This window comes from Venturia canescens, chromosome 7, assembly GCF_019457755.1.
Source record: "Venturia canescens isolate UGA chromosome 7, ASM1945775v1, whole genome shotgun sequence".
NCBI lineage: Eukaryota > Metazoa > Arthropoda > Insecta > Hymenoptera > Ichneumonidae > Venturia > Venturia canescens.
In genome coordinates, this window is record NC_057427.1 from 10,967,169 (window position 1) to 10,981,099 (window position 13,931).

At 41.8% G+C, this 13,931-nt stretch overlaps 1 protein-coding gene across 4 annotated transcripts in view; it reads left to right on the forward strand.

Moving 5' to 3' along the window:
* LOC122413580 (Ca[2+]-channel protein alpha[[1]] subunit T) overlaps nucleotides 1-13,931 on the forward strand; it is a 42,070-nt gene that overhangs the window by 23,614 nt on the left and 4,525 nt on the right. For 2 of the 4 annotated variants that reach the window (XM_043424019.1, XM_043424021.1), the window contains 16 exons: nucleotides 1,384-1,504; nucleotides 6,226-6,381; nucleotides 6,882-7,019; nucleotides 7,237-7,545; nucleotides 7,749-7,918; nucleotides 8,012-8,161; nucleotides 8,835-9,030; nucleotides 9,202-9,804; nucleotides 10,441-10,590; nucleotides 10,737-11,117; nucleotides 11,233-11,425; nucleotides 11,511-11,772; nucleotides 12,062-12,192; nucleotides 12,284-12,433; nucleotides 12,879-13,171; nucleotides 13,346-13,925. In XM_043424019.1, the coding sequence (XP_043279954.1) occupies nucleotides 1,384-1,504; nucleotides 6,226-6,381; nucleotides 6,882-7,019; nucleotides 7,237-7,545; nucleotides 7,749-7,918; nucleotides 8,012-8,161; nucleotides 8,835-9,030; nucleotides 9,202-9,804; nucleotides 10,441-10,590; nucleotides 10,737-11,117; nucleotides 11,233-11,425; nucleotides 11,511-11,772; nucleotides 12,062-12,192; nucleotides 12,284-12,433; nucleotides 12,879-13,171; nucleotides 13,346-13,925 (3,983 nt within the window). Of the gene's footprint in view, nucleotides 1-1,383; nucleotides 1,505-4,965; nucleotides 5,123-6,225; nucleotides 6,382-6,881; nucleotides 7,020-7,236; nucleotides 7,546-7,748; nucleotides 7,919-8,011; nucleotides 8,162-8,834; nucleotides 9,031-9,201; nucleotides 9,805-10,440; nucleotides 10,591-10,736; nucleotides 11,118-11,232; nucleotides 11,426-11,510; nucleotides 11,773-12,061; nucleotides 12,193-12,283; nucleotides 12,434-12,878; nucleotides 13,172-13,345; nucleotides 13,926-13,931 lie in introns of all 4 variants that reach the window. The other 2 variants (XM_043424018.1, XM_043424020.1) reach the window with 1 other exon arrangement.

Consider the following 13,931-nt stretch of genomic DNA (forward strand, 5'->3'; position numbering starts at 1 on the left):
TCATCGCCGTCGTCGATATTAGAGAGCCTTGCCAATGCATCTTCCACTTTTCACCATAGAGAAAAGCCCCCCTTTCGAGCATTATCCATGTCGATGAAATGCTGTATTGTTTGGGTATACACTCCCGGAAAGAACTCGTCGTTCGCAGCATCCGGAGCGATAATTATCAAAACTGTCGGCTATGAATCGAGAAGAAAAAAAAAAAACGAAAAAAAGAAATATTGCCAAACTAAAAATTCATTCCAACCTGGAAGAATCTGCTTTCGATCGATATTCAGGTGCAGGCCGGCCAATTTTTATCGTCGCCAATTAAATATTGAACGACTATCGCGCCAATAGGGTAATACACCTTTTTTGAAAACTCTTTTAAATTAATCTTGAGATCGCAATGAGCCAGTAGAATTTTTATTTTTATTTTACAAGACCAAAAAGTGTCTTATAAGAACTATTTTTCATTTATGATCTTGAATTCTCACGTGGGAACGCTGGCCCCCGTGCTGTTTCGGTTGGTGACGTCACTCCAAGTAACAAGATTTTTGAAAATAATAATCAGTTAAAATGTACATCGTTGAAGTCTTGTGCCTGGATGCAATAATACAAGTGTAAAACACTACAAAAATTATGGATTTATCGCCACACCATCAACGTATTTATCATTGGTAGATTTGTACTTTCTGCTTTCAAAAAAGCGCCTTCCGTGATACGATTTTGATAAAATAAATGATAAAAGTCCACAAACGTTATAATAACTTGTAAAATTTCAAAATAACACAGTGTCCACGATAAAAATCTAGATCGCTCACTATGTGAGTGACGTCACGTTGGAAACCGATACGATGAAGTTTTAGACATTTGAAAAACAGATAAAAAAAGACGATTTTTAAAATTGAGTTATTAAATTAACGCTGCATTCTTATTAGTAAATGTTTCTCGTTTACTTTTTACGAAATCTATCACAAACAAGCATTTTTATATTTTCTTTTAACACGCTGTGAAATACCCTATTCAATTCTTAGCTCTTATTTTCATTGCGTTTTTACAATATCGAGTAAAACACACACGGCCCGTCTTGACTTACCTTGCCGAAATGTTGCCTTCTAATGTTTGCGGGCGTCAAGACGCTGCCGCGTTTCTATAGATTATTATTTTATAAATTTTGTTGCTATAGAAAATGAAAATGATGATAAAGCTCGTAAAAATAACGAATACACACGGTTTGATGTTATGAAACGGATGAAAAATGATCTTTCTTCTGATTTTCACCCATTTAGCGAAATATCTATGAAATAATGATATTGATCAATGAATATATAATATATATATAAATATGTGTATATTTATATATATATGCATATACATATCGCACGTTTCGTTGTGTTGTAGTATTCTCGGGATGAACCTGTTTGGTTGCAAATTCCGTGAAACGATGAAAGGCAGCTCCGACGTCGAGTGTGATAGAAAAAACTTTGACTCGTTGCTCTGGGCTATCGTGACGGTCTTTCAGGTACCTTACAGGATACGTACTTATCACGTCGAACGGTTTTTTTTCTATATAGTGTTATTCATTTTTCTTCTTCTTCTTCTTCTTCTTCTTCTTCTTTCGCTTCTCATTTCTTTCCCACTGTTCCTTCGCTTGATCCACCCTCCGAAACTCGTATAATTTCAGAGCATTTCACCGAGCCCCGTTCATCGATTTTCCCCTCATTCTCATCCACTCCGTGCTCGAATAAATGTTGGTAAGAAGTTGGTACGAATTCGGACGATCATGACAATTTAAAGTGGTTTTTCAGTGGCAAAAGTAGAGCTTTCGTATCGATGGGATGCGAGGGATGTTGCGGAGGGTTGGAACCTCGCGAATGCCCGTAAATTTTAGTGCCCGAAACCGATGAACTGCGGCACCGAGTCCTCGAAGTAAATTTCGATTTTCATGCCGTTGAAAATTTTCGAGATGTTTGACGACTTTGTTCTACGCCCGACACGACACGATCAATGAAATTTTTACTTTCCCCGCTGAAAAATGAGGAGCGGCCGTCGAGTTTTGTTGCTTCGTGGATTCCAACGGTAAATCCAGCAGTAAATATTTCGATGCAAAGTTTCATCGCGTTAATATACAAACAGCAATATTCCTTCTCGCAGTCCAAATCGACCCATGCTGCTGGTTGCGGCGGCCCCTCTTAACTGTCATTTCATGGGAACGAGCCATCATTTGACCCAGATTTACTTTCACCGATGTGTACGGTTCGCACCGCATAATGACGCAAGTTTCGTCGCCTGGTGTAATTACGAAAAGCTCCCCTTTTTCCAATTACGAAGGAAACACTATGAACTATGCATAGTAAGAGCGTGAAAAAAAAAGCTCGAAAATTCGTACTCCCGAATACTCTTGCAATTAAATAGGCTTGGAAGCTCTAGTTTCAAGGTCAATCGTTTAATTATTTCGTGAAAGTACCCTCCTCATTGCGATACTAAAAATCTTGAAAGTAGTGACAAAAGTGGGGCTCGCCGGAAGCTCGATTTGGACGGCAAGCTCTGCCATAAATTCGACACGAAACGGTGCGTTTCGTAGGAGATTGAATGACAACAATAATGGCAAAAACTTAAAAATGTTTCATCACGTCCGGACTAGTGCCAACTTCTTTTCATCGTGCGTGCTCCTTTTGTGAAAAAAAAAAAAAAAAAAAAAAAAAAAACGTAAAAATTCGCTATTCAAGTAAGTGACGCATATCCACAAGTCCTTACATGATTTAATGAGCGAAAGGTAACGTATTATTGCGGCGAAACGAATGGATTTGGAAGCATGAACAGCAGCCATTTCCACCCTTCTCTCTTTCCCCAACGCGTCGCTTTCCATCATTTTTTCAAAACTCAATCGCTTCCAATTGATATTATTACACGAGGAAAGAAAAAGTGGAAAATAATCAGCGCATACGCTGAAGACAGAAGTCCGAACGTGACGGTAGAACGGAACTGCGATCATCGGTAGTTCCGTTTTCAATGTGCCTCTGTGTTGTGAGAGAGAAAAGAGCGAGAAGAAGACTGGATTATTCAAAGGTTTTCCCCCTTTTAATAATCCACGTCAATTTGTGCTTGGAATTTGGAAAAACGTGCGTAGCACCTCTCATTATTTCTCAACTTAATATCGCTTTGCTGTCGTTGTGCTGCTCGAGTTTATTGTTCTTATCGATGTTCGTTACAATGTGTACTTCTGTGTCCTATCTATTAGAGTAAAGTGTATTAGACGTCGCATCGTAGTTCGTGTTTGAACGCTTTTGAAGTTTTAAGTAGTGTCTGTATCGATCGATTAAACATGCCTCTGTCACTTGTGTGCCTGGTAAGCCAATTTCACATATATATTTATACATGAGAAATTGTATAAATGTATGGAAAACTGACATACCGTGCTCCGCAAGCGAGAAAGCTCGCGTACACTCCAAAAGCTGTGGCTTTGCATGTCTGTTTAGGTATTCCGAATAAATCGATGTTTCACTCATCTCTTATTATTATTGTCTTTGGTTGAGCCTCGTCGAAAATGCTACCAAATCGCGAAATGCGACGAACATATCGGCCAGTAAACACGTGCTGTTCACTTGTGAATTTAAATACGCAGTGGGGTGATCTTCTCCAGGGTGTCAGCACTCGAAAGAAATCGGTTGGCTCGAATCAATCGATCGAAGAGGGTTTTTCACAAAGATGAAAAATTTTTTCAGTCTTTTGTGTTTCATAGATTTTCGCAAAGCTCCCACAAAGTTTGCTGATTTTTTGAGATCGTTAAAACTCAGAGCCCTCGAAGCGGTGACACCCTGCAGAGGATTATTCGCATACACGAATTTTGAAACGTAGGAGCCAAGTAACTGAACCGGCACTGACTGTGCTCGAGGATTTTTTTTTTTTCCATTTTAGTAGCCCTTCAGACATTCACGCACCACGATTAATGGGTTTTTCATCAGGCAGCAAAATGTCACATTCTCACAACGATAACGATCGTTGAGAAACGAATTAAATTGCCGAATATTTGTTGTTTTTTATATTTGCTTTTTGTTTCTTTCTTTTATTGGTACAGGCCGCTCATAACAATAGAATTATAGACTTTTTGCTTTGGGCTGCGACAACGCCGAAAATGTACTCTCATTCGATTTTAATACAACGCGCTTTTGAACTTTTGCAATGATTCGATCGAGGGATGGACACTTTTGATTCGTGAATTTTCTTTCGATTTTTACGACATTTTTACGCGCGGTTCAATTCTATCTTCGTCCCTCGATGCGTTAGCTTTTTCGAACTCAGAATTATTCTCAAAAATCAAGTGTTGCGAAACTATAAGAAAATTACGATGCCATCACTGATCAACATTCTACTGACGCTTGTATAAAAAATACTAAAAAATTAATTACATCCTGAATAATTTGGTGCTTCGATTTTGAAAAAACTTAATTAACTCGAATCTTCCATTTCCACGAATCTCGAGATCTAAAATCACTCGATTTCTTCCCACAAACGATTCCAATGACCAAAATATTGTGGCGATAAAAATAAATTCACGCTCCCAAGTGCTCGGATGTCTCGATAACCTTCGTCATTCTCTGGAATTCGAATGACTTCGAGCCCGCTCCGAAAGCACCGTTTCAAACCACAACTCCGGACAGCCCCAAGCGTCGAAATGAGCCAAAATCACGATCGCTTTCATTGAACTGGAAACATTAAAATTGGCCAACTTCTTCAAAGTTTCGCTGGCCCTTGGAGCGCCTGGAAAAGGCTTAAAAATCTTTTCAATTCCTCGAATGAGAGTACACTTTGAGCGATGGAATGGGGATACATATTTGGCAGCAATAATACATAGACTCGCGTAGGAGTTATTTGAAGAAAAGATGAACGCGCGACCGGGTGTACGAGATCGAGCCTCGCGCGCGCGAACGGGTAGAAATCTCGGCACGTTTACTTTAGGCAACCGGATTGTCTCGGTTGCAGCATACTAGGGATGTACCTGTTCGGGGGTAAGTTTTGCATGTGGGCGGACCGGAGTCGGCCCTGTACCTGTGCCGAGGTCGTATCGCGCCACCCAATGTGTCGCTGTGATCGAAAACATTTCAACGACATCGTCTGGGCACTCGTCACAGTTTTTCAGGTATATTACACCATCACCTCATCGATTTCTTCTCATTCACCGACCCCCTCTACGTCTAACACACGCAAAACTATGCGTCCGCAGTCAATTGGCTTATCGGAGTTTAAGCCCACGTTCCTTCGCTCCGAAGAGCTCGAAGAAATGCTCCAACAGTCGTAAAACTCGATCAGAATCGATCTTCGTCTTTTCACGCAATTACAGAGCGAAACTCTGAAATCAATTTCTCGAAAGAAGCTCCAATTTTTCGTTTAATCATGCACTAAAATTCGATGATTTTACTAAAAATTTGAATTCTCGTACAGCATGAAGATCCCGAGAATCGCGAGGTTCGTCGAAACTTTTTATTCTCCAGAGACACTCTCGTCTCGTATCGAGCTTAAAATATGAAATAATGCAAATTCTTTGAGAGGTGTGAAAAATTATGCACAAAAGCCTGCACCACGGGATCGTGGACTACTCCGATGATAAAATTGGCTGAACATAAACTCGAGTGTAAGCACACACACAAACCTGTATATAAATAAACAAATTAAAGCGTATTGTAATGAATACTAGCGCTCCTTCATTATATATCCGCCTTTTCTTCTTCTTCGTCTCTGTTTCTCTCCTAACTTCTGCAACATCTTTATGAAATCTTCTTGTTGCTGGAGCACTTTATTCTGCACTTTATCTCTCATTATCCTTCGTCCATCCACATACATGATCACGAAAAAAAATGTAGTACGCTATTGTATACACACATGAATATGGATAAATATACGTGAAACGATGAAATATCATTGTCACATACCGGCTGAATCGCGGAGTGTTATCTGTCTTGTTAAATTGGCTCTCTCATCATTATATGTATATAAATATATATATATAAATAATATGTTTTTTAAACAGTAGTTTAAACATTTTGTAAAATATATATATCAATGGTAGATTAACCAGAGTATTTTTTTGTAGTATTACCGTTTTTTGTGAGACTATTTAAATGCGATAAATGTAAAGCTGGCAAGATTTTGAATAAAATATTGAGGACAATTGGAGGATGAATGAAATAGGCGGTGCTGGTGGAAATGACAAGTGGAGTAACGGTCCTCGCTTCCCTGCTTTAGATTCTTACCCAAGAGGATTGGAACGTCGTGCTTTTCAATGGTATGCAGAAGACGTCGCACTGGGCCGCCCTGTACTTCGTTGCGTTAATGACTTTCGGCAATTACGTGCTCTTCAATTTGTTGGTCGCCATTCTCGTCGAAGGCTTCTCATCAGAGGTCAGCCGTTGTGTTAACTTTGTTTTTATTTTATTTTTCTTCTCTCTCTCTCTCTCTCTCTCTCTAATTCGTTTTTCTGGAGGTTAGAAAATTAAGGTAGAACGCGCCCGAAAGGATCGTATTTTTACTCCCTAATTAAAGGAATTATCACTGTAAATTAATGTCAGAGTCATTGATTCCAAATTGTGAATACTGCATTTTTTCAACTTATTTATTGGCGAATGAAATTACAAGCCGTTGATTTAACGGGGATCCGTGACCGACGGAACCCGAAATTTCATTCGTCCCTGGCGAAAATACTGCAGTTTTTTTATGTTAAAAATCGGTTCAGAGAGCGCAAAGGGAAAACACAAAGGTTTTTAAAAATTTGATGCGCGTGCCCGTCGACTAGCCATTCAAACTCTGTGTAAATTTCAAGACTTTCTTAAGGAAATCGTTTCGTGCATGAACTTGAGGAGACGAAGACATTTGCTAATGGACTCGCGGACTCATTTTGTTAGAGAAACGAGAGACGCGAACGGGAGCAAAGAGAAATGGCGAAACTCTCGGCCAAAGAAGGAGGCATCGGCAGCGACGACGGATCATCCAGGATCTCGAGATCACACTCGATCACGGATAGCGACACGTACACTCAGCAGGTATTTACTTGAAATTGAGAACGCATTCGGCAGACGTTTTCAGATAGAATCGTCGTGGCTCAAGTTCGCTGATGATCTTAAAAAACGTTTTGCACGATCTCGAAAGTGTTTTTTTGGCAATCGGCACATATTTTTAACGCCTCGTACAGAAGATCGATTTTTGTCCACTCACGAGCGCGTACCACGCGTTTCTATGATAACGAACAAAACTTTGAAGGATCGCGGTGGTAAAAATTCGTGGCAGAGCGAACAAGACTTCATCAAGTACAAGGACAACTGCGGCAGAGATCGAAACAAGGACAATCGCTCGTGGATCAACCATCCGATTGACGAACCGAAATGCAACATACAAAAAGAGAGCAAAATGATGGGGAGCGGAGCTGGAGCCCAGCCACCGAGGATCACGCACACCGCAGCAACCCCCCAGGACTCTCCGAACACGACGCTCGATACCGGCTACAGAGAACTCAATTGCCGGACCGTTTATCCCACCAATCTTTCGATCGAGTCGATCGATCGTTCAGGGGTGAGCTTTCCAGTCGTAATTTTAATGAAACGAAACAAACCATTAACAACGGTGCTGTTCTCTAAAGTTTTCAAAGGCAAAAGAGTTTTTCGTCATTTCGTCGCAATTTTTGAGGCGAATTCGTCCCCAAATTTTTCTCCGCGATACCGAAAATGATGCACCGAAGGTTTTCAATGACGAACGATTCTCCTTTCACGCGGCAGAGTCAGTGGAGCATCCCCTCGCGTTTGCTCAAACCGCCGGACAACAACCACAAATTTCCAACGAATAATCTCGTCGTTGCAAACCAGATACAATTGCCAGTAGTGAGACACGTCAGTCCGGCCTTGACCTCGAACTCGTCATCGTCCAGAGAATTCGGCAGCGTCTCGAGGTAACTCATCCCAACTTTTTTCCCCAACTGAAAATCTGAAAATGTTCATGAGAATAATAATAACTCTCGAAAAACAACCGTCACAACTCGCAGTCCATCGAGAATCCAGCGAGGATATTCCTGGCGCTTGTCCCGGCCCTCGCTCGGCAGGAAACGGATGTCTCAGAGTGACGAGGTCGAGCCCGGAGGGCAAAACATCATTCTGAATAACGGTCGGAGCACCGGATCCAGGTCACATTCCATGTTAGTTTGTCCACATTTTAGACGCCTTGAAATATCCATTCGTGTGATTCGCGATCGCCCTTCGACCACAATTTACTCACACGGACTCACACTTTTATACGAATATTTCGGATGAATTTGTGCTAAAAAAATTTATTACATTTCACCAATTTAGGTCTGCGACATTCTTACGTCGAACGATGTATCGATATCCGAATGTCACTCGTGTCTTTGGCGAAATGTTAAAAATTGGTGAATTAACCGCTGGTTAATTTTCATGTTTATACTCGCAACGCCTCTTATATAATTGGTGGGCGCATGAATTTTGCTATGTTATTGCGCAAAATTCAGTGCGATAAAAGGGAAAATACGAAACTACGCAATTTCTCGTATAGCACAGATAAACGACTGCTATGCTATCTCCTAAATTTTCATCAAATCATTTCATTATTTACTATGTTTTTGATGAAAATTCGCTCGGTGTTGATTTTTGATACAGTACAGCGCGTTTATTTATTACGAACTGCTATGTGGTAATGGTTCCCCAAACTTTTGCATTATTTGACACGCTCTCTTACGATTATTATTATAATATCGATGTGGTCCGACGCGCGTTACCATAAAAACATAATAATTTTTGCTACAAAAGTCTCTCCGTCCAGAATTATATGAATTATATTTGTTTCGTTCGAAGATTGTATCCCAGTGATTTCATCGGCTACAACACCGGCGGTGGGTACTTGCACGGTTCAATTCGTAACGACACGCAGCGAGACGCGCCGAACAATCTCTCGAGCTTCGTCGGAAGCAACAATCGCAGCACGAGTCCCAACAATTCGATCAAGAGTCGCAGTTCCTCGATCGCTCGCTGCTACACACCGAATCAGCAGGTGAGCAGCGACAGGCCAAAGTGTGGAACGAGAAATCTCAGTCTCGAGGGTTCCGTAGCATTATCGAGAACCGTGTCAGAGTGCGATTCCCCTTGCACCCCGACTCGCACGATTCTTTTATTTCTTGCCCATTCTCGTACGCTTTTGTTTAAAACTCTGACGACGTTGCAGATGCGATGGATCAGCGACCACATATCCCTGTCCCGTCGGAACTCCCTCCGAGCGGGTTACGACATCGTTCAATCCCGTGGGAAGATGCTGCCTTTCGACGAGCAAATAAATTTGCCACCGAGTTTGTGCTCGTCGACTCCGCGAACGATAAATAACTTGACGATTGAAACGGTCGGCGCCGCGCTACCGCGAATAAAACGTCTCGTCGAGGAGCCCCACGACCCGGGGGAGCAAACTTTTGGCTCCCGTTGCCACGTCGCTGGCGAACAAAGTCCGCCGGCCTCCAACGCCAATCCGAGCGTCGCCAGCAGCGTCGAAACGATCAAAAAAATTTTCATGTTCTTCGAGCCGAAAGGGTGCCTCAAGGAACGCGATGACTATTCTCTCTACTTGTTCCCACCGAACAATCGCTTTCGCATCCTCTGCCGCCTCTTCGTCGAACAAAAGTGGTTCGACAACGTCGTTCTCTTATTCATCGGCTTAAATTGCATCACCCTCGCGATGGAGCGCCCCAACATACCGCCCGACAGCCGAGAACGGGTTTTTCTCTCCACTGCCAATTACATTTTCACTGCTGTCTTCGCCGTTGAGATGTTCGTGAAGGTACAACGCGCTTGTAGAATCGTCCAAATCTATGCAATTCGATTCGACAGCTGCCAAAGCTTCGGTGATCAACCAAACTGATTCTGTGACTTACATCGTAACTCAGACAAAATTCGTCAAAACGTGTTTTACCTCGTGTTTTGCTTTACAAAAACACCATCATTTTGGAAAGACGAAAGAGGAAACAAGGTCAAAATCAGGGCTTCGGAAAGGTTGGACATTCGGACGTTCGGAAAAAAATCGATTAAAGAAATAGAAACTTGATTTTTCTATTTAAAAGGCTTAAATAATGAAGATTTTGATTTTATTTAACAAAATAAAGGCCAGATTCTGGGAAGGCAGCCTCGAAAAACCCTGTTCATGAGATTTGGAAGAAAAATGATATTCTTTTTTAATCAAAACTTCGTTAGAATTACATGCACAAAATTGTCGCTTTGCGCATCAGGAGGTTCGAGTCAAATCGGTGGCAATAATTCCACCAAGTTCAAAAATAATCACCAAAGAATGAGAGCTTTTTGGAAAGAGCACCGATAGCAATAAATGAGAGTCAACAAATTTGATTTTACTCAGATTTTTTGCAATGGAAATGGACTTTAAATCGACGATCGTTATTGCAAACCTCTCTTCAATTTTCAGGTCGTTTCATCTGGCATGCTCTATGGGTCTGAGGCCTACTTCACTTCCGGTTGGAACATCATGGACGGATCACTCGTTATAATATCGATAATAGACCTCTCGATGTCGGTTTTGTCGTCGAGCAGTCCACGAATATTTGGAATCTTGAGGGTACGCGCTTTTAATCTCGGGAACATTGAAAATATCAATATTCCCAAGATTTTAGCGAAAATGACAGGAGAATCGGAATTTCTATGAATTTGATTATTTTCCAAAATATCCTTGCAATTTCACGGTGGCGAAAATGTGTCTTTCAGGTTTTCCGGTTGTTGCGATCGTTGAGACCTTTGCGAGTGATAAATCGAGCTCCAGGATTGAAACTCGTTGTTCAAACATTGCTGTCTTCGCTGCGACCCATCGGAAATATCGTTCTCATTTGTTGCACCTTTTTCATCATATTTGGCATCCTCGGAGTACAATTATTCAAAGGTGCCTTTTACTATTGCGATGGTCCGGATATAAAACACGTGCGGAATAAAACTGACTGCCTTGCCGACAAGAGAAACGTCTGGCTCAATCGAAAATACAATTTTGATGATCTCGGCAAGGCTCTCATGTCGCTGTTCGTGTTGTCGTCTCGCGACGGTTGGGTCAACATTATGTACACCGGTCTGGATGCTGTTGGGGTCGATCAACAGGTTTGCTTCGCTTCGAATTTATCTAATGTTTTCACGGATTATCGTAATTTTTTCACTTTTTTTGGCCTCCTCATGGTCGATTTTTTCACATTCTCGATTCCACGTTGATTTTCAGCCTGAGGAAAACTATTCGGAATGGCGTTTGCTCTACTTCATCGCGTTTATTTTGCTCGTGGGATTTTTCGTGCTCAACATGTTCGTGGGAGTGGTCGTCGAGAATTTTCATCGTTGTCGAGAGGAACAAGAGAAAGAGGAGAGAGTCAGGAGAGCAGCCAAACGTGCCCTGCAGATGGAAAAAAAACGGCGAAGTGAGTGCCCAAAATGGATTTTCCTTTTTATACTAATTTGGTCTGAAGAGAGCGACGGTTCAACTGGACTTTTTTCACTCGACAGAAATGCATCAACCTCCCTATTACACCAACTACTCGAAAACTCGTCTCCTCGTTCACAATGTCGTCACTTCGAAATATTTCGATCTCGCGATAGCAGCAGTCATTGGACTAAACGTCGTTACCATGGCCATGGAATTTTACATGATGCCCAAGGCGCTCACCTACGCACTCAAGATATTCAATTATTTCTTCACCGCCGTTTTCATTCTTGAGTCTTTCATGAAACTTTTGGCACTCGGAATTCATCTTTATTTGAAGGACAAGTAAGTGCCTCGGATTCATTCAGCGTGGGCCTAGTTTTCAGCTTTTTTTTTTCAAACGCCAAATTTCAAGTTTCACTCAAAGAAAAATTCGACAATAAAAAGTACAACAAAATTTTTCAACTTTTGCAAACGTCAATTCGCTCTCGACCTTCTACAAAAGAAAAAATCCCTCTCGTTAACGAATATAAATATCATTGTTGAAAATTTACGAAAATAACGAGACTGTTTTTCTCAATTAAGGACACGTTTCTGATCCGTACGAATCGCTCTAATTTTATTGTAATTCCAGGTGGAATCAACTGGACATTGGAATCGTGATATTGTCCGTAGTTGGAATAGTTCTCGAGGAGCTCGAGTCGAAAATAATACCGATAAATCCGACGATTATTCGAGTTATGCGTGTGCTGCGAATAGCGAGAGGTAGTCAACGAACTTTTGATTCGTCAATAATTTTGACTCAACTAACTCAACGAGTGCTGTAACGTGCTGTAATGAATCGTACAATTTACAGTTCTGAAGTTGCTCAAAATGGCCAAGGGAATACGGGCACTTTTGGACACCGTGATGCAAGCGCTTCCCCAAGTTGGAAATCTCGGTCTGCTCTTTTTCCTCCTCTTCTTCATATTCGCCGCTCTCGGAGTCGAGCTCTTCGGCAGACTAGGCGAGTCTGCCTCCATTCGTAACACGATAAATTTGCAGCACAATCTTTCAATATTCATTTGAAAACGTTTGGGCTCCTTCAGAATCCAATTTTTCCTGGTTCCAATAAATTCAATTTTTTTTGGTGATTAAAAACACGTTTCACAGCCGCAATTCTAACTTGTTGGAACTGCGAATGACAACGTAAAGTTTTGCACCCTTTTTTCAGGGGATATCAAAAGCGTGAAAGTTGTTTGTAAATTTTTAACTAGAATTCAGTTTTTTACTGGATTTTGTAACCCAAAAAGCTAACTTGCTGTAAAATTTTTAAATACGTTCGTACTTTTTATTGAAAATATTAATTTCGGGTGAAAAATAAACTCGAAGTGTCAAAGTATTCAAAATTTCGCGTTGTGTTTTTTTCAAGCACAAACTTTCGTCTCTAACGTATTCGTTTTTTCAATCAGAATGCAACGACGAGATGCCATGTCAGGGTCTGGGAGAGCACGCCCATTTCAGCAACTTTGGGATGGCATTTCTGACACTGTTCAGAGTTGCGACGGGTGACAATTGGAACGGTATTATGAAAGACACATTGCGCGATGATTGTGATGACGCAGCTGATTGTGTGAAGAATTGCTGCGTCAGTACATTCATAGCTCCAATTTTTTTCGTAATATTCGTACTAATGGCCCAATTCGTCTTGGTCAACGTCGTCGTCGCCGTTTTGATGAAACATCTCGAGGAGAGTCACAAGCAGGTCGAGTATCGATTCCATTCAGAGAATAAATCGACGAAAAATTTGGCTGGCAGAGCCGGAGAATAGTAAAAAAATTAGAAGATTGAAAATGCATGAAGCTCAAAGTGGAAAAACGGTCGAAATAATTTCTTACTCGCGCCTTCGTTTCACCGCTGTTCTAATTTCTGTGAAAAGATGGAGGACGAACTCGACATGGAGACTCAGCTGGAGAGGGAGCTTGCAGCCGAGCAAGAAGAGCTTCTGGAAGTCGGGGAGGAAGAGGAAGATGAAGAAGAGGAGGACGAGGATGAGGAGGAGAATAACGAAGACGAGGAGGAGGACGATGACGAGGAAGAAGGAGAAGCAATGTCGACCGGTAAAGCCAACGAAGAAAATATGGAAAATCGTACGAGCGAGGGTCCGGAGAGTGGCTCGACAAAAATCGGAGGTACGATCGGTGTCCAAGAGAACGCGAGCTCCAGAGATTCCGGGGAAGTGTCGCGTTGCAATGAAATCGTAAACGATGAGGAAAACGACTGCAGGCCGATTGCCATCGTCGGAGTGACCTCCGGCGATTCGAATCGGGAAACGAGTCCCCAAGATTCGAGCATCAAGTCATCGAAGCTCGAAGTGAAGGAGGTTCGGAAAAATATCGCGGAGCGAGAGGACCAAAGCGATTCCGGGAAACCAGCGTTAGCCAAAGTCCGCTCGTTACCTTCAAACTTTACGTACAACCCGCCTGCCAGGGGCGGTGAAACTCGCCGGAAAATCGAAGGTCAGT